We start from the raw sequence: 23,777 nt of genomic DNA on the forward strand, positions 1-23,777 counted from the left end.
GATTCTTTTCTCGAACGGTATCTATAGGCAACTCGCTCTAGGAACCGGTTCGCACAATTAATTGCGTAACCATTTAGTTGACCCAGGATGATGTTGTTAATGTCTGGTAAACGAGCAGGCTCTTTGTTAGCAATAGGTTTGCGTTCTTCGATGCGATAAAATCGACTCCGACGCGATTAAAAAAGTCCGTGTAAACGCGCCAATAGCTAACTACTGCAGCCTTTCTAGTACTTATTCATCGATGAAACGAGTAAATCCGACTTGATACCACCGGATACGATTACTCGTTCTCTCTTCTACTTCTTCTGTTTCCTTTAATTCTCGCGTTTGTACTATTTGCCACAGTCACCCGAACGAGGGCAAAGAGAAGGAAAAGTTGAGAAAAAGAAGATACATATATCGTGAGAAATTTTCTGCGAGTACGCGAGACGGAACAAGAAGTAGATTCGAGCAGAGAATCATTTAAAATTTCTCCCTTCCGCGCAATACTTTCGAATTCACTATACGTCCTGATACGGTTAATAATATTCTTCCTTTCGCTTATTTACGGGTCTCTCCTAAACGAGATGTCTGTTATAATTTACGATAACGCCTAGCCGCGAAGCGAAAGTACATCACGGAGCAAAACGCGAAGCTTTCTTTAAACGAAGTTATCGGTTTAAAATGTTTTCAGTCGGTGAATCAGTAAAAATATTGCGGCCCTAACTGCAGTATCTATTGTCTTCATTGCCAGGCCAATCGTTTAAAATCCTCAGAAACACACGAGCCCGAGATAAATTCAATTATACTCACTGTGTTATCCGCTTAATACACTGAATTCCTATTTGCTAACACGGCCGTATCTTCGTCGGGGACAAGCAGACGAATAGTAATTTTGCGCAGTGCCAATCAAAGTGCGGATTAAATCTGTTAATGGTCGGGCAAAGCTTGTAAATCCATATTCGAAAACCGATTAAGGAGATTTTCCAATTTTCCCGCTACCTATTGATTTCGAATGGTTAACGCGATTATCATTCGGCTCGCGGACGGCCGAAATTAATATCAGAAAGCTTACGATTTGCGCGAATTACCGTTTAGTGGAGTCAAATGAAGTCGATCGACTCCTTTACATTGCATGATTTTCCGTGAAATGTAATCCCCTCTCGTATAACGTAGCGCAAATACGTCCGTTTAACTAATGGACCAGCAGAAAAAAAAGCTGGTTTATGAAAAAGGTGTAGCAACATTTTCGTGTTCATCAGTCGTGTTCTATTCGCGGGAGTAGTTACATGATAATAACTGTGCAAACAAATCTTTAGATTAGATTTCGATTTTTAAGAAGGATGGGATTTGTTCAAGAATGAAACGGATTTTAAGGTTTTCTTTTTATAGCATCTGGTTCAAGGATCTATGAATTTTACATGCATTACGTGCATTACAATATCGTAACAGGGTATACGTTTGTCACGTTTTACGGAAAGCCGAATTTCCGTGTAACACTTTCAAAAGTATCACACGACGTATCTAAACGTATTTGTAAAAAATACTTTATAAAAAGTATTTTTATAAAAAAAAGAAGAGAAAGGAAGAGAAATTAATTTTTACTATGATAATTGTTTTCAATCACATGATTAGCTTTGTAGAATGAACAGAAATTGTTTCGTTTATTCCGATTATTATGGAAACATTTTAAGCTCTTAAACTTTCACGATTGAAATCATTGATATTTTTGATAGTACTATGATAGGAACTTTGTTAACAAGAGGAAAGTGTCCATTGAACAAAGTATAATTTCTATTAAAATAAGGCGCTTCAAACTGTCAATAAGATAAATGCGTTTAGTAAAAGTAGAATTGGGAATTTGTTTACTTTTTTTAACTTTTAACGTTTACGTATTCTATAATTTATACATTTCGACGGTAATTTTATTTAGGTAAATTATGTATCGCGTGTTATTTCCATTTTGGATTTATAATCGTATTATTATTATTATATCGTATCGTATACGAACGTTAAAAACGGAAAAATAAACTTTTGTATAACGATATTTTAATATAAGTCATTGTTTTCTACTTTTCGAAAAACAGATAATATTTTTCTTAGTTTGTCGTTGCATCTTAGGCTGAAATTAGCATTATTGGAAATATCGATACAAAAGTACGTAAATATAAAGTGAAAGAAACGTTCAATTAAACCGAAATTGTCGAGAGAAGTCGTATTGCGTGACTAGCAACGTTTGAATTTGAGCGCCCTTCGCGCCATTCCCCCCGGCAGATGCACGAAGGTCAAAAGTATTTTAAAAATAAGGCCGTAGGCATTGGCAGATTGGTATGGTAGTGGACGTTAAGGGTCGGGTGGCGTTGTAATGGCAAAAAGTTTGCGAAAGGTGAGTAATCATCGGGACGATAAACAAACTCGGGTCGTTAGTGTATACGATGCGTTAGTTAGCTGGCGCTGGGTTTAGGTAAATAAAGCCGCGTGTGAAGCGTGTTTGAATGGTTAGAAATCGAGCATCAACAAATCGAGTTTTCGCGAGAAGGCTCGTGGCTAGACGAGTACGGCCGACAATGGCGCCCAAGCCTCGCGAATATTGACATTGCCGAAAACATTATCTTCGAATATAGGATATTATCATATCCGTGGGTGACACATACTGCGTCGCAATTAATACTCTAACCTTCTTTTAATTCGCGCTACATTTGTCGAAGTGAAATCGCGAACACTGTTATTTTTCGGTTACTGAGGTTATGCGAAAAAATGTTTTTGGTACGTATAGTAGCGACGCGTGAACCCTGAAGGGTTTTACAGTTATACTGCAATGTGGCACATTTGCAGAAGCACGGAGGAAGTTGTGTGGGTCTAGAGTTGCGATATAATCTCTGAGGAGATATCGTCAGGCCGATATAGGAGAGTGTGCGTGAAGAAGGCGTGTGAGTTAACGTTTTAAGGGTTAGGGAGTCATTCTGTAGTCAGGGTGATCAAAGTCTCTAGTGTGGACAGTTCAGGGCAGCTAGTTTGGTTGTAGGGTTGGGATTGGAGATAGACAAGATGGACCAACAGTATTGCCTACGGTGGAACAATCATCCAGCCAACCTCACAGACGTTCTCAGCTCCTTGCTTGCCAGAGAGGCACTCTGCGACGTTACCCTGGCGTGTGTTGGAGAGACATTCAAGGCACACCAGACGATACTCTCTGCATGCAGTCCATATTTCGAGAGCATTTTCCTCCAGAATACCCATCCCCATCCAATTATATTCCTGAAGGATGTCAATGAAACGGAAATGAAGGCGTTGCTGCACTTTATGTATAAGGGAGAAGTTAACGTTAGTCAGCATCTGCTACCGATGTTCCTTAAAACAGCTGAGGCATTACAGATTAGAGGCCTCACTGATAATAGTGTAAATAACAAGGCAGAAGAGAAAAGTCCATCGCCAGAACCAGAAACACAATCTGGTGTTAGGCATACTGAATCGCCTAACCTTCAGCCTCTTCCTGAAAAGAGGAAACGAAAGGCCTCGGGCAGCTATGATGTTTCCCTTAGTGGTCCACCCAGTGAACGGTTCATGTCAGATTCTCAGGTACGTAATTTTAAATACTCTATATCGATGTTATTAGTTTATGCATGTAAGTATCACGAGAGTTATGTTTTTACTCTTAAATAATTCAGATATCATATATTTTTCCTCTGTCATAATTTCTGTTATTATTGTTTTCATTTTCAAGTTCATAATAAGCAGTTATTTAACAAAATGTCTGCAACAACAATGTAATAGAATAGAAATAGTGAAATAGAATATTTCATTCTTTCTAATCGTGCTAAAAATATTTCTTTATAAGAAATTTTAAATTCTTTTCTAATTCTTCCATATTTATTTACAATATGTATTCAAAATATATGTACAAAATTTGTCAATATTTTTCTGTAAACCTAATAAGAATTATGAAGTAGGTCACTTTCTTTTAATTTGTATCAGTTTTAAGATTTTTATGTACTCCGATAACTATAAGTACTAGCTACTCCATTTCTAGATAATCTGTATCCTATTTACAATGCATGAGAAATAAATTATGATAAAACGAGAAGAAAATTATGTCTCAGTATAAAACAAAGTAAACAGAAATTTCAATAGTGGTGAAATAATGATATATTATGTATTTTTGAAAATGGAGTACATAAAATACGTGTTTTGTTTTCTTTATTGTACGTTTATTTTATTATCTAATTGCCGCATTTTTAATATTATATGCAAGTTTATGTTGCAGTATTGGTTTTATGTAAATTTATCGCTTTTAAATAAATCGTTTTCAAAACATATGCTCCCGCGAAGTTGCGCGCGTGCGTTGTGCATGCATGCGTACACGTATACACGTGTAGTCACGTGTGTATGCTCAAAATTTTCTTACAGGTAGCGCCTAAAATTCGAAGATAATGATCGCACTTTATTATCATTAAATTATATATCTATATGATTGGACAGCTTTCCAAATATCTGTACTTGTAACCTTGGGGTATATAGCAAATGCTGATCTTAAAATATCATTTCTGTCACAGACTAATCCTTTACAATTAATGATGTTTTGGATAACTCCTCTCTTTAAGTAACTGTCCTGCATATTTTAATTTTGATAGAAATTTTCCAAATAATGTACAATAAAGAAAATAAATCAAAATTTTAGTCAATCAAAAGAATTTTTTTTTTATCATAAAGAAGAAGTTTCCTTTATGTTGTAAATTTAAATATGCTAGATACAAATATTATTATAACAATTATAAATAATTTTATTTGTAATGCTTCTAAAGTGCATAATTTTGTAATTGATTATTTTCCAGGCATCGTCACAATGTAGTTACAAATCAAGCCCTCCCGTGATTCCAAAGTTAAATAATGCCATGGGAGGTGATATGGAAGATGGTGGTCGACCTATGTCTCCTGCATCACAGCCACAACCTTCGATCAAGCAAGAGTTAGATCATCATCTGCCAGACTTCCATGACAACATTTCCCTCCCAGTAAGTACCCTTCAGTTTTTTTTCTTTTTTTATATTAGTATGTTTTAAATATTTATGAGAAAGAGTTACAACATGCATGTAGTGTAATTGATAGCATGTAAATAGTTGACAATATGTAGTTATATGCTTCCTGTAATATGAAATTTATATAGTAATTTGTAACATTTCTTTTTCTATGATTGCTGTATTATATTAGATTATTTATTAATTCAAAAAATAAATAACTTTTAACTATTCAATAGAATATTTAAATTCGTCCGTATAATTTTAATAAAAGTTGCTATGATCATTTATAATATTAAATATATAACAAATCAATTATTGCATTTTTTTCATATTTATAGTTAAAAGTTGCTTTAATGTAGTGTAAATTTTGATATTTTATGCATCATAATGGAATTAATCTTTTATGTTACGTATTGCTTTTATTTCAGAATGTTACTTTATTCTATTTTATTGTTGTATTGTGTAACCAAATTGTATTTAAAAAAAAATTTTTAACACACATGCATAGCTTGTAAGCTATTCGTGAAATTATACAATATATCGAGTAGATTGTACAAAAAATGTGAAGTTTCGTTACTGTTCCTGTAATCAATGATTTTCTACTATTTTCCTACAACTACTCAGTCCAAACAAACATGGGAAGGAAGGGATATCTAAATAGAGATACGAAATTGGCTTCTTATATGCTAAAAGACAAAATCAAAAATGTGTTGATTAAACACATATCCTTTCCTTCTCTGTTGACAGACTAGTGTGGAGTGGGAGGTTCAAAGAGATGGGAAGAGTGACGAAACTATGGATGTACAGAACATGACCCAAAATCAAGATCCTGCTGTGATACAAGTTTCTCGCGAAAGCACTATCATGGCTGGAGGTTCTATGTCTATCAATATGTCAGGGACTGCATTTAATAATCCTTACAAAGCTTCACAGAATCAATCTATATCTTTAAAGTCTAATTCTCAAAAGAGTAATAACGTAGAATTCAATTCTTTATTTGGTTCACTTCCCGAAAGTAATGCCAGTGGGAAAAAGTTTCACAGTAATAATGATGTAAATAGATCAATAATTGTAAATCCACAGCCAAGCATGTCAATAACTCAATCAAGTTTATGTAATATTTCACAACGTTCTATTACTCAAAGTAGAAAGGCTGGTAGATTCAAAATTGGATGGTTAGATATGTACTCTTGGCTTGAATATGACGAAAGAACGAATCTTATGTTTTGTAAATATTGTAGAAAATGGAGTGATTCAATTCCCGAAATACGTACTTCATTTGCTGCTGGGAATGGTAATTTTAGACTCGAGATTGTCAATCATCATGATAAGTGCAAGGCTCATAATTTGTGTGTAGCTAAAGAGAGCAAAGCAAAAGAAAGTTATTCTTACATTATGGAAACCTGTTGATTTTTCATTATAATTGTATCTTAATAACAGCTGATTTCTGATTAATTTTGCTCAATTAAGATTCGATCTAATTTCGATCATTAACAAAATATTTTGATCACGCAAAAGAAGGTTCGATGAATGCTATAAAAAGCCTTGTAAACATTTTTTTACTTTCTATTATTATAAGGTCTATATCTTCATATATGTCTGTAATTATTTAAGGCTGTACAAACTTTACCATCCATACCACATTTTGATAAAATTTAATTGTGTTATTTATTTTCTCTTAAAAACATGTTCATGCCATAATACATATTTTGAAAGCAATTCAAAAGGATATATATTCTTCTTCATATTATACTCAGTTTTAATAAACCATTAAACTGTCTATGCAATTTTGGGTAAGTGAACATAAATTACGAAGCTTGTCTTCTTTCAATATATATATATACTGTTTCAATATAGGATTAAAACTGACATTTTTACAAGATCTTTTTAAGAATTTTAGCTCTTATTATGACATTTTTAAATATCTTATATTTGTATAGTTAAGGCTGTTATCTTTTCATGGTTAATTAATCATTATAAAATTGTTTGATTCAAGTAAAATCCTTTTTTAAAATTTTATGTATCTTAGCAGATATTATATGATGAAATATTTTATGAAAATTATAAATAGTTTAAATATTTGTTTTTAATATTACGTTAAAATGCAACCGTTGTTCAAGTTTATAAAATTAATACGTAGATGTCTAAGTGAAAAATATGTTTATGTATCTAATGATATCTTTGACGTGAAAAAATATTTACACTTTCACGAGTTATATGTTAAAATTTATATTTGTATATTTGCGGATTTAATATTTTTATGTAATAACATTTACACTGCCAGTGTGTGTTATTAACATTGAAGTGTTGTTAGAAAGAGACGAATTGCCAAAGCATGTGTATTTTTGTGATGAATATCTCTCGCGTGAAATGTAAATAAATGTGCAAATTCAATATTTTTATTATAGAGAATGCTGACTTTTTCTATGAAATGTACGGAATAAGCATGGCATTTAAGATTTCAATGAATTGTCTTTCATGAAATCGACAAATTATATTTTCTTCTCCCTCCCTCCCATACTTATTATTATTAATTATGCAAATAGTAAATAAAAAACGACGTAATTCCGTTTTATTAATTTGGATCAATTTCAATAGTTGATTTTATTTATACGAACTAAGAAAAGTTCTTAGGAAAAAAGAAAAAAACATTTCGATTTCGATTTTATTTTCGATATTATCTCTTTTACTATCTCATGCTTTCAAGTAAATTAAATATTTTTTAAATGAATTCTTATCCGGTCAGATTATTCGAAAATTAACATTTGTTCCCCTCATATTTCGTTCTATTTAATCGTTGTTTAATTCAGCATAGTAGACGAATGCGATAGCAGTAAAGTAATTGATATATTTCGAGACGGAAGAATTTGTAGATAAATCCCTCGAAGTGTCTTTGTTCACAGTTGAATTTATAATGTATAATCGTGACGTGTGCAGGGTCATCCAGTTGGACTGCTAGGAGAAGAAGGAGGAGCAACAACAGGCACGCTAAGCGATGGCGTGTCAACAATTGAATCGTCTGAACACCATAATCCCCCAGAAATGCTCGACGGACTCGATGGTAAGACCTATAAATATCTATCATTATGATCAAAATTACATTTAGATTTCACGTATTTCCTTAGCTCCTTTGAACGCCGTTATTGCAACGACGATTTTGATAAGTCATCTTTCTCGTCGTTTTTAGTGAGTTTATCTTGGAATAATTCGAGGATACATTCCTCTTTTACTTCTTTTTTTTTTTTTCTCGTCACCTTTTTGTAGTAATTGATACAATTATGAATAATAAAATGAATAATGGCAAAAGATAGCTACGGAAATACCGGAGATCTAAGAAATCGAGGGAGATGTGCATGCACGTTTGCAAGAATTTTTGCGCGTCGAGTCGTACATATAGGCGTACGAAGCGAGCATCCCTCTATTTCCAAGTCTGGCAAGCGTAGTGAGTGGTAACCTCTTTTTAGAAAACACGAACAACTTTCTTTGCTACGATGTATCCTGTATATGTGTATGTATATATATGCATACATGAACTGACGACATGTGTGCGTGTATTATATATATATGTATATATATATATGGGTATAGATGACACAATATTCATCCTTGGTGTTGTGGTGATGGTATCGTGCATTTGCTATGTCACTATAGTAGTTACAAACCTGTCAATGTGTTAATAAAGCAATAGGAACTACATTACATCTAACAAAACAAAAAAAAAAAAAAAAAAAAGAAAAAAAATAAATAAAAAGAAAGCAACAAAAAAAAAACAGTTGCTTTTTCCCTTGGGAAGTGGTATCGGCAAAGTGGACATTTCTTCTGTTGGTATCAGCAAATGGACAGTACTCCTGTTTGATTGAGATTCTTGAGACGGCTGTATGGTTGATGATTGTACATAAGGTCTCGTATGTGTTGTGTTTCTTTCCTTCTTTTTTTTCTGTTACTCTATACACACTTACGTATATTACATATATATATATACATACATACACACGTGTATTTAGATACACCTATTTACTCACACCTTCACATCTAACATATCGGTGGATTTGCGTGTGCGTGACAAAATAACGGAATCCACGGTATGATTGCGCGCGTGAGCGAGTAAGTGCGTGTGGATGTGTCTCATCTGCGTGAGAACAAATGTATATACGTGTGTTTTGCATAGCTATAAACTTTATTTATAAACGAATACATATATACACGTATATATATGTAGATATGCATATTTCATTATATGTACGTGTGTATGTATGTATATATTATACGTATATCATTACGGCGGGATTCTCTGTGCATGTCTTTTTACACACTGTTTTTTCTATCCTCTTACAAATACCTTTTGCCACGTTCTTACGTCACCGTAACCAGCGATCTTAATCTTACATTCTCACGCGTCTCTCTTGCGCCTGTTTGTTTTAACCTGTATCACCAGTACATAAGTAAATGGAAATATTAGCAACAAAATACGGACATACACGTGCTGCGTTCTTGTTACGTAAGTGATCGATGGATCGAACACGAGCGTCGTACCGGTTTGGTAGCAAAGCGAGTTACATAACGTTACAGAATCGTTTTCGTTTGTAATCGTGATTTTTCTTGAGACGAATTTCGTCGTGTGACTGACTCAAGAGAAACACGTTACGCTGTCTAAACGATATCTATATAATGTTATCAAAGAATGCAAGCATTTTGTTGCTAACGTGACGGTCCGTTTACCATTTTTTGAAAACTGTTGGCGCTCGATCTTGCAGTAACATCATCGCTGTCGTCATTGTTGTCATAGTCTTCGTCGTCGTCGTCGTTTCACGATTGTATTAATTCGTATCGATGCTCGACAAATGGCAAAGGATGTTGACATAGAATTTCGCCACCCTGGCAAACGTTGAATATCGATTAATCTCCAGGATGCATCTCGCGTGTGTGTGTCAACTAGTACGTCGATAAAAGAAAGTAGCAGCGGAACAAACTCGCACCACTTTTTTTCTCCGACTATACTAGCACTCGTCTCGAGAAAGTATTGCATTTACAAGCAACCTCTTTCAACCAGGGTTCTTCCGCTTGCGTTGGTCTTTTAAACGGGACTCTTTCTTCTTTTACTTTTCGTATCCCGTTTTTATATATCTGATTTTGTATTTGTTTTTTATCTTTTACTTATTTACATTTTGTTCTATTTTTTTTTATGTTCTCTCTCTCTCTCTCTCTCTCTCTCTTTCTCTTTTCTCGATGTTGGTTTGCTCTCGTCGGTTGTGTGACGACGTGTTGTGTTTAGCTTTGCGTTTTTGTATTGTTATTCTGGACGATGATGAGATCGTAGGTGTGCGTTTTCTGTTTTTTCTTCTTTACGTGATATGAACGTTTTATATTTATATCTTTGGTTACGAGTAGGCATTTCTAGACATGCGTAATATTACTATATACGAGTGTGGTGTTTCGTAATGATATCATCGTAATATTGATTGGAGAACGTAATTAATTGAGAATCCCCTCTTTTCTGCAACCTATTTGACTTGACCGTAGAGTGTGGTACTATACGAGAGGCATATACACGTTTATATATTCCTCTCTCTCTCTCTTTATATATATATATATATATATACCTATATATAGAATATATATATATACCTTATCATGAGTCTGGTAGAGATTGTCGGTAATCATAATTAGTCGCCTAAGCAATTTAATTGAAACGGGATCTTGTAATTCCAGGAACATCAGGAACTTGCAAAAAAGAGAAGGATATAAGTAAAGAGAGTCAGTCGAAGCTAGAACACTCCAACCTCGGTACGGAGTGTTGTAAGCTTTGTGGCAAGAGCGTAGCGAACATAAAAAAGCACATGAAATCGCATTTCCCCGATAAATATCAGTGCCAAATCTGCATGATATCGTTAACGAGATCCGATAATTTGAAAAGGCATATTAAATTGAAGCACGGAATACGAGAGGGATCATTGATATCGCCGTTCATGCGCTTAGAGCATAAACATTTTTTAGCGAAATCGGAACCGGCTTACCTCACCTAGAATTCCATACGTTACGCTCGCGAAATACGAACGACGGGGAGTGATAAGAAATTAAGAAAAAAAAAGAAGAAATAAAAATACGTGCGCACGCGCTGATGCAAATCGTGTGCTCGGCTATATTTATACACAGCGGTCGTATAGAACATCGAAAAGATACGCGCGATAGACGGACATCGGACAGAGAGGAAGCAGAACCCGAGATTGTCGCGTAAAACGGCCGCGTTGCTTGCACATTCCAGAACACAGATGGAACGCGATGTCGCAATTCCATATAAAATTCACCCTTCGTCGTGTTTGTCTTGTACTACTGGCAATCATTTGCTTTATTTCTCTAATCAGTGAGCGAAGATCGCAACGCTTCGCTCCATTATTTTTAATCGTGTTCTTCGTTTGATATTTTCGTAAGAGAATCTAATTATTTATTATACATCTATATTTTAATATTTAAGAGTTTTTATTATTAAGAAAATAATTAGCACTTAGCCAACCGTGCGCGCCACAGCGAGCCATACGTTTCCACCGCACTCGAACAAACCATCCTATGTCCACTGCGCGTTTTTCATGATTTTTGCATGTTTTTAATGATTTTATTTAACGATTTCACATATTATTTGTACAAAACATCAAACTAAGAGTATATATTACAAATATAAAAAGATATAAAAATTAAAATTAAAAGCATTAAAAATGGCTAAAGATAAATAACTTGAATATGAATTAAAGGTTCATAATGCATTTTAATATTTGTTCACAGTATGCACCGTCCGATTATAACTTTATTTAGTCAATGTAACTTTTTAATTAACTTTGTTATCACTAAATTGGTGCATTTTATTATATATTGTATTTTATAAAAGTAAAAAAAGTACAATTAATTGGGAACAATTACAGGTAAAGAATAACTGGTAATAACAACAACAAAGTAAAAGAAAACGCGTTGCTAAAGTCAAAAAGGGAGATTTCCCTGTTTGGTCACGCAGCGATGTTTTTCACAGAGGGGAGATCTCCCCATTCGGTTGGTTAAGTGTTAAGCGTATTGAATATCTGGCCGTTTTTAGAAGAAACGGTCGCTAGTATCTCTTTTTCTTTTATTACTAATGTTCGTAGAATCGCTTAGATCTCACGTTCACAAAGTCAATTCGAGTACAAAGAGTGTAAAGGAACGTTGTGCAAATGTCTTTTGAGAGAAAAAAAAAAAGAAAAAAAATGTCGTGTTCGTAGAATACTACCTCCCGCGCGTGTGTTCTCGCGTACACGCGAGGATTTTAATCGTTTTTCCTCTTTAGAGCAAGCGAGAAAATTCTAAGTCTAACCAAGTGTGTTTACGTTCCGAAACGGAAAGGTTTTCCCTCTCAAAAATTGCCGTCACCGCTGCTCTTTCGTACGTACGCGGCGCATGGAACTGACTTTTAACACAGCGGCGCTCACCCCGCGAGCCCACTCGTTCATTTCTGACCAAAACTGAATTTCCATCGGGCCAGAGAGAAACCTCGAGATATTGCCTTTGATTAGATTTGCATAAGAGCGATACTTTGGCCGGCAAAACGTTGTGGAGCCCCGGCTTTTACCACAGGCGCGGGGATGATTTCCAAACCGCGAGGAAATTCTCCTCGAAATTGCTCGTAAAACGCCCCTGTTAACGAAACATCGACGCGTCTAGGGTATTTCATCCAGTTCCATGCCCGGTGTGCACTGTTATAATACTTACGCGCAACTTTGTATCTCGTAATGGCAGCCTTGTTCCGCAGGTGGAGAGAGGAAGATCAGTATTAAGTAACTATTTATACACTTATTTATAGATCCTATATTATATTATATTTATATTTATACATACATCGTAGGTTGTGAAATACGTCGAAGACTGAGTATACGAAAAAAAAGAAAAAATAATGAAAGAACCGTTGAATCTCGTGGGCCGGTGTGGCTCGATAAAATAGTCATTATGAACTAGTCTCTGAGGCCCGAAGGCTATTGCAAAAAAAAGCAGACTTTTCCATAGAGGTTTTTTTTCTGGTGCCTTTCCATTTAAAGTACAATATTTGTCTAATCAATGATCGATATCAGATATATGTTATATATATATTATATATATTACATATATATTATTATATATATTGTATATATATATATATATATAATAAACACAGCTATGATATCACATGCGTAATATGTAACGTGTGCGACCAGTCTCTTCTATCGACAGTGCATGACATCTAATAATCGAACATCGATCTTTCTCTGTGCTCGCGTGCTCACCTGCACGAATACATACAGAGAGACTTATACCTACGCGGAATACCAAAGAACAGTATACATACGTACATACATACATACACACGGAGATACGTACAGACTACAGAGACACGCCGTATGTCGGCTACCTATGTAACCCTTTCCTAGTAGAGTGAATCTGATCAAAGCGAAAAGAAAAGAGCTCGAGGGTAAACGGAGTGAGGCAGTCTCTCCGGATCGAATCACGTCGATGGCCGTTTTTCACACACGACTTTTCTCTATTTGCAGATACGACACTTTTAACCCCTCAGGGCATTGAGTGCGCGCCGATTACATACATTCAGAGAGTTAATCTGTCGGAGTTTTTCGAAAAGCTGCCGTATACGTATACTAGCAAATGCAAACTATGCGGTCGGGTCGTGTCGAATCTAAAGAATCATTATTTGACGCACAATCCAGGAAATTACGTGTGCCCGCTCTGTGGCTGTCGTAGGACTCGACTGGATAACTTGAAGGGTCACATTAAACAGAAACACCCTGAGATACAGATACTGCAGAAGTCCAGCGGCACCGTGCAGACATGAACAGAGTCTTGTCTCTAGCAATTCTCTCCGTGATATCTTCCCCTTTTGCACGGTATGCCGAGCGTTCGAGCATTTACGAGCACCACGGTGCATTCATTGAAATCGCAAGCACAACTATAACAATTGTTTTCAGTTGTGAATTTTCTTTATGAATACATCACGTGATATATTTATTACAGTAGAACGTTGATTATCCGGATATTAATTTTTCAACAATAAAAATGTCAATATAATCCGTTATCGATGATCATTTATATTACTGTACAGTAATGCAAATTAAATACAATTTTTATCAAAACCTACGTTAAGCTCAATGTGTAATTTCCACTTCTCTTTATCTGAGAATTTTATCCAGATAATCGATAACCGATATATCATTAGATAATTATAAATAGCATTCTACTGTATTATACAACTCGTACTTATTTTATACTACTTTTTAGGTTTAATTTCTCGCTCCCTATTTTCGAATTATTAGAGACTCGAGAGGGTATTGTAACGTTATCCATATTTTACATAGTATTGCAGAAAAATGTATTTAATCTTTCAGTAATTTCAGCGAGCACCGTAATAATACTTAAATCCTCGAACGTTCGCTCTATCCACCTAAAACCCTTTTACACGAGTGGTGGTAGCACGGTCGAAGGTCGTTTCGTCTTATCCGCTTCCTTCGGGTCTCGTCAGTCAACGTCAAGAACCGTTTCGCCGGCCCGTTCGTTCGTTCGATAGGCTCTTAACCCCAAGAACAGCATTGTGTGCGTCGTTTCAGCGATGAATAGGTGCGCGCGAAGCGTTCCCGTTCTTGAAAACGGTGATACGCTAGTCACGCAAGGTGGTCGAAAGTATACGAGACTTTAACGACGGGAACGAGACGAAAGACGCGGCGTATCGGCTCGTAATTTTCTGCTTACAAACCGAATGGATCGTGGTGTGAAATTCGCAGAAACCGCCCCTATCCCGTATCGGTTGTCCAACAATGTGCAATCGTTCGTATCGACGTCAGTATCGCGATGGATAAGCGGATTTCGCGATTGACGAATAGTCGACGCACGTGTTGTATACTGGTCGATCAAATCGATCCAAAATCAACGCCTATAGTTTCTGTCTGTAACCGAACACTGAAAACGAAACTATAAAAGGAAAAGTCGTTTCTAAAAGAAAAGATAAAAAAAGAAAGAAGAAAAACGGTAATAGATTCGTTATACATAATTGTAAATTAAGAGGCCCAAAGGGTGTATCGTTTTAAGATTAATTATTAATCGTTTGCTAGATATCTTGAGATTAATTCTATGAATTAGCTCGCTGTACTAAGTGGAGATCTTAGCGGAATGGATGGTTTGTAACTAAGAATTAAAAATGGAAATAGAATATATAATAAATTTGAAACACTGAAGAATGAAGGTGCTGGTACATCGTCTCGTAGTAAATAATTAATCATCTTTTAGACACGTTCAGATTAATCCCATGAATTTCTCCGTTCCACTGTAGAGAGACTTTAGAGGGAGAGAGTGTGGTGTCATAGGACGAGACACGTTATGTCACATCTCTGATACAAGGAACAGTTTCTCGTGTCACAACTCTGTCGACCTTAACACATGGTTGGCGTAAAGAATCAGTGGGTTTCCTTGTACATTAATAGAGAAACCCTTGGTAGAGGCGAAGTGGAAATTAGTATTACGCGACATTTCTCTATTGGTCTTGATGGTAGCTCGTTTCTTGGTCAAAGGACGTTTCACGGTTAGCGATAAAAAGCGTTTCGTCGTTTTGCGTCCAGTCGTGACGACGACATAGTCCACTGGTTCGATCCTCCTTGCATTTAATTACATCGTGCTCCCTTCATTAGCGTAATTATTCTTTTTGCGCACGTCTTCTTGCACCGTTCTTTTGACGATCGATCGATCTCCTTCTCCAACTTCCGTCCAAGCTCCGTTTTATTTTTCCAACCCCGACGCTGCTGTCGTCTGGCTGGTTTGTTAGCTATGCAGGTCGAGTTGCTGTAAATTAGCAGCTTAAATAACTTCTTTGTTCATGCCACTTTGCAAAAAATATCCTTATAAATACTGGCGTTTGTTAGGTGGTTGTTCCGGACTTGTCTTAATTTCGTTAACCGGTACTGTTTGTTCTCTCGCGAGTAATCTTGCTGCTAAGGAAACTTCGATCACTTAACATGCAGCAAACTTTAAGTTTGTGTATTGGAAAAATAGCAAATACGGAAGTTTTCGTGTTTATTTACAGCAAAATACTATTAGCATATCATTACATTTTATTGCAACATTTATGTAATAATTAACTAGGACAGTGCGTAAATTTCTTATCACTTTATAATACTTTCATATGATTACAAACGTTTGATAGTATGAAAATAAAATATACATAGAACCTGATAAAAAAATAATTCATCGGAAAATAAGGCTATGTATTGGCAATACTTTTTGCAGATAATTGGAAAGTATCGATTTATTTCCATATTTCTAGGGAATACAAGGATGCTAAAATATTTCATTTGCGGAAAATATTTCAATCTATCGCCCATTAAAATAGACATTGCTAGACGAGTTAAAAATAACTGACACGCTATTTTTCAAGAACTTGTAATATTTAAAACATATTTTTCACACTATAGTTTGTACATAAAATTCTTAAAATCATTTCTATGTCCGCTTTTATTCGCCTGTTTCATGCTATTTTATTGCCGTATATTATCATTCGTCTGATACGGATCAGTTTATAATAATTACTAGCTTCTGCATTTTTATCTTAGAACTAAATTCTGCTTTCACAGTCAAACATCACTCTGATTGTAAAGGATTAAACGTTTTTAAGATACGCCATCTGAAAAGAACGTGTAACCGATCTGTATTATCCATGTAAAATAATTTCAAATACACATTACTAAAATATTTTCAGACCAAAATTCGCTTCTAAAATAAACCTGAACGTCCCGATACTGCACTTAGGATTCCATGAAAATTCTATTAGTCGCCTGTCAGCACGATATTCTTCGCGAACAGCGATCGACTCCGCCAGAGTTCTATTAAAATTCTCCGTCCCAAATTTAACCAACGGGAGAATTTGATTTTGCGACACTTCCAAACAGGATGCCCGATTCTCTAAGTCTCTAGGAACATTATCGAGCTAACTAACGGAATCCTCTTACATACAGGAGCCTTTGTGTCAAGCGTGCTCGATCGTTTCTGGTACGCGAACAATCTCAACACTGGCTCCACTTGTTCGCTAATTGAGCCGCTATTCGTCAAATGTCTCTCGCCGTCTATTTTCCTTTCGTTTCTTTCCGCCTCTTTTTTTTTCTCGATGATACAGTTATTTCCACTTGGAAAATCAGCCGCTCGATCTCGCAGCGTCCGATATTCGTGCAGACCATTCATCGATCTCGAGCAAAGCGGCTTCGAAACGGTGTATTATACTTGTGGACGGTTCCACGATGCTCTATCACCTGTTTAATATCTTGGAGAGGGGCGAGGAGGAGTTTCAGAGGCAGGTAAAGAAAGGACCGATGAGAGAAAAGGGTGATGGAGTACAACTAAGAAACTGAGAGCAAGAGAAGATCCTTTTCGCGATAAGCTCCTTAATGGCATATCTTCTCGCACTTATTACAGGGCCGTACTTCATGGATGAACGATCAGGGTAGGAATCGACGGGCTGCTCGATAAGAGGATCACCGGTTAGGGACACGTAGCTATTGCAAAGAGTTTCGTTTTCTTGTGCACGCAAGAGGCTTTTGTTGCCTTTCTTTCTTTCGCATTCGTCTTCGCTTTAAACTTCGCTAGTTTAGTCAATGGAGGAAAAGAGTCTGCAGACTAGGTGCTCGAAACTGATCACGCGGCACTGAGACAAGTCGTCACCAAGTTGTAGAAACTGGATTCTTTTTCGTTGCTTCGCGATCTGTCGAAAATACCACGAGACAGAGACAGGAGAATTATATCTGCTCCGTTGAACTTCCTTCGGGTATAGCTTCTCATTAAAGATAGTATTTTATTGTAAAGCGTTTCTTCAGCTTTTTAGTATCTTTTTAATGAAATATTTACATCAGTTTTTCGATAGGAATTTGGAACGTACATTTATTCGTGTTTCGGAAGATTCGTAAATTTTTTAAGAAGATATAACCAGAATTGATAGTTGTAGTGCCTTTGTAATGAAATATTTACATCATCTATTCCGTAGGAATTTGGAACATTTATCCATATCTTAGAGCATTCGTACATTTTGTAAGAAGATAATTCTTCGAATGGATTTTTAAGGGGAAGTTTTCACGTCACTTTTGTTAGTTTCAATGAATTTTTACTTTTTCCGTACCTTTCGCGGACTGAAAGAAATAAAAATAGGTGCGCTCAAAGTTCAGAGGCAATAGGTCAAGTAGACTTTAACACGACATGGAAAATATTTCAAGGAACATTGGTTTTGAGAAAACTGCCTTATTCGTTGTAACATTTTCCAAACAATCACAATTCCCTGAATATTGAAAATTCAGACACAGAACTTCGTATAGATTTCCTCGAGACTATATTGTTTCAGAAAATAAGAAAAGGAATTCGACTTATTTAAGAAGCTACAATAGGATATTCCTTCAAGTTTTTCATGTTCGCTTGAGACGTGAACGATATGATCTCTGCACACGAATATGTTTGTTTTTGAAGCATTAACAATGCTTGGAACATACGCACGCCGCAGTTACCGCTCGACTTCCGGTCGCGACTCCTGGAGAACCTCTCGCCAGCATTATTTCGCGAAGTTTCCGCACGTATATGGTGCGAATTTTTCTGCCATTCGGAAATTTCCCTGAAATTTTTCCCTGAAGATTTTCCCTGAAATCTACCGTACCGTGAATATATGTATCTCTTTAGAATTAACTTGTGAAAGTTAAAATTAATCTATAGTAATAGATCGTTGGAAAAGATAGTTTGGTTTAATTGAAACGGACAAATGGATGCAGTTGGAGTTGTTTCAATTCGGTTTCAAATCGTTCATCTATTCCTGTCAGTGATTTAACTAGATTTGATGCAATATTTAATGATCGCTAATCTCTTTGGAATAACACGTCATATTTGGATCGCGAATTATTCAAATAGCGGGCATTACTCGTAGTCTCGTAGTATTTGGCGTATACGTTTGTTCAAACGAAATGTTTGCGCGCTAAAACGTCCGGATAATGTGAGATTCGGATTTAAACGCGAGTTTCAAATGTTCAGAGTAACGTTTGTCTTCTTTAGCTCTATCATTATTACCGCGTGCTTGGCTGAAGCGTGAGATTATTGTATTGCACCGGGTGTTTCGGAAATCTGACGATATAAGTGCGAAAAATGAGATTCTTTATGGAACATTAAATCTCGTAATAATATTTAATTTTAACGAAGTAAAATAACTGCAATATATTGTAGTAATTAAGATATTTTTATAAGTACATTTTATAGACGATTTTGCAAGAATACGATGTATTAATGGAACAAAAGTGTTTTATTTAATCCTTTGTATTGTGAGACCATGTGATAACACATGGTCATTCGTGGATGTTAAAAATTGCTTTGGAAGTGTACGTATGTCTATGTACATATGGACATCTTATGTTTTATACTCGCCGGTAATGAGATAATTTTAACGTCTCTTGTTAAATATGATTGTACAGTTCGAAATTTTCTTTACAATTTTATCGCTGAAATTTCCGAGTTTTCCGAATTTATGAATGCTCAACTTTTTAACTTATATATTTTATTTGTTAAAAAATTGATTTATATGTTGTAGTGTACCTTTGTGAAACATGTTACAGAAAGCAATTTTAGATTAACACGTATTAGAATTATATGCATATATATTTCTCGTATTATGCACGTTCTATTCCGAATATTTTATTAGTATAGAAGATTGATTAAAAATGCGTTTATCAAAAAAGTAAATTTTAAATCGGACAATATTAGAACCGATTAAGACAAGATAGAAAAATAATTATAGAACAAAAGGTTAGAAAAAATATAAAAAGTCCTATATGATGAATTGTGAAAATTAAGGTTGAACGGCGTGATCCTCTTAATCCTCTTTGATGGATACTGTTATATCCCGAAGCGAACTTTCAACCGTAGAAAATATTTCATTTCGTCTTTCCTTTTTTACGCGTATACCAATTTTTTTACACACGATGGTAGCGATCCGTTGCAAAATGCATTTATCTTACGTCCGAATGGTTATTGCATTCAAACATCTATCCTTCGCTTTAGATGTCCCCTTTGTTTGCATTCATCCGATGTCTCGAGCGTGTCATTATTTTCGTTTTGGTAGGTTGCACGATCAATCAACGTTAGTTATTGGTTCTATCCAGCAGCGGCACGATATTCCTCTGATTTTGACCTGGGCAAGCCGATAGGTTATGCGAGACTAAATCCAAACATATACGAACACTCCGCTTCGTTGAGGAAATTTACGAATGTCCGGTATGAGACGGTGAAATTATTATTAACCCATTTTCATCCATTTCGAGTTTCGTGCTAGGTGAAACAAGGCGAAGCACCGGACCTTTTGCGGCCATTAAAAATGAATCAATTTGCCAAGGTAGCTTTTAACCGATATCTGTCTCACGGGAGAGGGAGATGGTCCAACTTAAATCAACATAGATATAAATTTCATCGACGGTTAGAAGACAGTAGATTTTTTTCCTAACGTGTTCATCGTGTTGAAATTATCCAACGATCATTGAAAATAAATCGCCGTTTCTCATAACCGTGAATTTTCTCGTTCCTAGTTTTCCCTCGTCGAGCTAATAATCTCCTCTCCATTGCAGCGAATCTTTTCACGCGAGTATCACCTGGCAGAGGGAACGACGATGGGGTAAAACGTAGTTGGAGGGGTTTGGACGTCGGTATCGTTGGGAGAATCGTCGCCTGGAGAGAGAAAACTGGCGTCCCAAAACAGTTTCTATGACAGTTGTACGGTTGTTTCGTTGAAACCGCACACATGTATCATAGTGACTGGGCTGCTGTACATACATACGTAAACGGGGTTACATAGCCTCGAATGCAGTGGCATAGCGGAGAGAAATACGAGAGAGGGAGAGAGCTTGAGAGATATAATGCTACTCACCGACCTTCTTTATCCTAGTTTCTACCATCCTTATACGTACAGAGCTTCGTGTTCCCTCCACGTAACTCTCTCTCTCTCTCTTTTCTGTCTGCCTGTCTCTCTTATTATACTGTAATTCTACAGAGCGCAGTTGGCGAGAAATATAACGCCGTGATCGATGTCGGCGTATGCAAATGTCGGGCCTTGCGTTGTAAAAGATCGTCTTGCGTTGGTTAGAGCATACCGAAAAGGGATCCATCCATCCCGTCTTTCACATTTTTTTTTCTCCCCCTATGCACGCTAATCAACGTCCAGTCTCTCTCTTCCTCTCTCTCTGTTACAGTGTTGGCCAGTGGTGTCTCACTGGAGAAGAGAGAGAGGGTTGCGCCCCGGCAAGGTCAGAGTTCCAGCTGCCCTGTTGGATGCCTCCGCCCTTGCGATCCTCTCACGAGCCGAGGAATCCTCGTGCAGAGAGGGTGACGACGGGCGGCGGTGTGCTGGCAGTGGTGGTGTTGGTACTGGCCGTGTGTGCCGTTAGCCGTCGTATGTTTGTCCGGATAACCAGGAACGGTTGTCGTTCCCAACTGCGTGCAGCTGCCTCCCATTGTGGCACAAATCGGTCAGTAACCGAATGCACAGCGTAAGATCGCCACATCGACGTCGAATATTGTCGCTCTATTGGAATATTGTTCCTCCCTTCCACTTACAACCGCCTTCTGTTGCATCGTATTCTGTTCTATGTACATACATATGTATACACGAACTGGTAACTCGAGGACAACCAATCCAGCTCATTTAGCATCATCCTTTCATCCACGGCTATTCTGGCTTCATTCATTATAGTTACGCGCTCGCAAGTTTTTCCAGGTTTCTGGTACGTTTCGTCAGTCGAAATACGGAAGTCGTTTGATTCGACACAAGTCAGCAGCTGGATAGGTCGCGCAAACTTTCGACAACTTCCTCCGAAGAACTTTCTCGCAGGAAATTCGAAAGGCGACGATGGTCTTCGATAGCGTCAGGCTTCTGATTTCTCAGACTTTCCTGTGTCTTGGTTTCTAACGAACGTGGCAATCTTTCTATTTTCGTCGTACCACTGCCACCGCCGTGACGCATGTACGTAGAGGTATAAACGTACGAATAGATTCGAAAACATCGCAGGGGAGCAGTTGGATTGGAGCAAACTCCGCGAGGCGTATAATTATAAACGCTCGAGTATCGACACGATCGGCGACAGGTTCGCTCGGGTTATCATCAAAGGATGAACGTTTTCTACTTGGTTCGATTTCATTTTAGCCAATATCGTTGGCTCCGGAACGCACGATATAGCATAAATTCGTATGCATGCTCTCAAAGTACGTGCATGATCGAATCGACGAGGCACAAGTAGAGATACTCTGTTCTCTTCTCTGTGGCTGGCTTGCTAGATCGAGTTCTCCCCCTGTATTTTCCGTACGTTGTAGCCGGTGGGAAAAGTTCCGCGGAAATAAAGGATGAAACAAAAGGCGGAGTTTGAATGACTTCATCTCCCTGCACGGCGATCTTGCGGGAAACCGCACACCTACGCGCGCCGTTCAATTGAAACAGACCGTTTCGTCCAGTTGTTTTCTCCTCTTTCACTCTTGCTTGTTTCGCTTGATTAGGTAATATGGCCGACAAAAGTCGCGATAGTCGCTTCCAGAGAGGTTCGTGGCCGGAAATCTGCTACGCCCTGTGACTGGTCACTCGCCCTGAGTGTGCCAGTTCCCCGTTTGTTGGCCAGAGCTTCGCGATACTTTTCGAAGTTCATTTCTGGTCGATCGATCTTCGTCTCCCATCTAGATATACCAGGACTCTAAGCTCGAAAAGGGATTTTGCTACTTTAGCTCCGAATCCTCCATGCGATTAAACGCTCGTACCGTTGCCTTGATCGATCTTTCATTCTTCAGAATACGTTTTCATCCTATGTACTCTTATCATACTGCATTCTGGTACGAGACAGAGTAATATCGATGACCGAAATTCGCTAACTGTGGTCATTTCTCGGTTCAGCTTATGTAAGTACGTCCAGAGTATATCGAATCGGAAATTTGGAACATTCGTTTACGATTATTATATTACTGGTAATGAGTCCGCTGTAACGTACGAGCAACGTAGACGTAGTCGACGTAGAGCAGTGTCATTTGTAAAAACAATTTCATGCACGTCTTTCATCATTCTCCAGTTCAATAAATCTAATACAACCACTTCCTTTCTCTATTTCGTTCTGAAAATAGAGGACGATAGGCGAGAAGTATCGATTGGTCATACGTTCATAGAATGATTATAGGATCGAGTTGCAGACATTGTGAATCCGAACGATGACCGCATACTCAAAGTTTAAACTTGAATTTTGCACGAATAAGCTACATACAATGAAGCTATTTGACAATCTCGTCAATAAACGACTTTTCCTTTTAACGATAATTTGGAAAATTAAATTCGACAGACTGCGTCGTACTCGATTAAATCGTAAATCGATCAATGGCGAATCACGCGTGCTCATTGTCACTTACAAACATAAATTTTCTGTTTGCTGATGAAAGTAGCGAAAGAACTGAACGCGCCATACGCCCGTCTATGTCTGCACCAGCGTAAATCGCTTTATCATACATATTTAAAAAAAAGGAAAAAAAGAAAACCGCTATGGAGAATGAACACACGCCCGATGTACCTAGCAATTAGAATTCTTATCCTAGCATCACACGTAGGTGTAAATTAAGCGACAAGGATTCGAAGGAAATAAAATGAAAGCAAAATATATACATATATTTAAATATATATATATATTTACGAGAATATATATATACTGTAATATTTTTGTACTGAACAGATTTGTGAAATAAATGACGATGATTGAA

General features: G+C 36.9%; 1 protein-coding gene across 15 annotated transcripts in view; it reads left to right on the forward strand.

Moving 5' to 3' along the window:
* The window catches only part of LOC132906579 (sex determination protein fruitless), an 83,530-nt gene that overhangs the window by 4,024 nt on the left and 55,729 nt on the right, over positions 1–23,777 (forward strand). For 7 of the 15 annotated variants that reach the window (XR_009658002.1, XR_009658001.1, XM_060958893.1 and 4 more), the window contains exons 2-4: positions 3,005–3,558; positions 4,812–4,991; positions 7,935–8,058. Coding sequence is in view for 13 of the 15 variants with exons in the window: in XM_060958893.1 (XP_060814876.1) it covers positions 3,005–3,558; positions 4,812–4,991; positions 7,935–8,058 (858 nt within the window). In the remaining 2 variants the exon portion in view is untranslated. The other 8 variants (XM_060958892.1, XM_060958890.1, XM_060958885.1 and 5 more) reach the window with 8 other exon arrangements.

Source organism: Bombus pascuorum, chromosome 4 (genome assembly GCF_905332965.1).
Source record: "Bombus pascuorum chromosome 4, iyBomPasc1.1, whole genome shotgun sequence".
NCBI lineage: Eukaryota > Metazoa > Arthropoda > Insecta > Hymenoptera > Apidae > Bombus > Bombus pascuorum.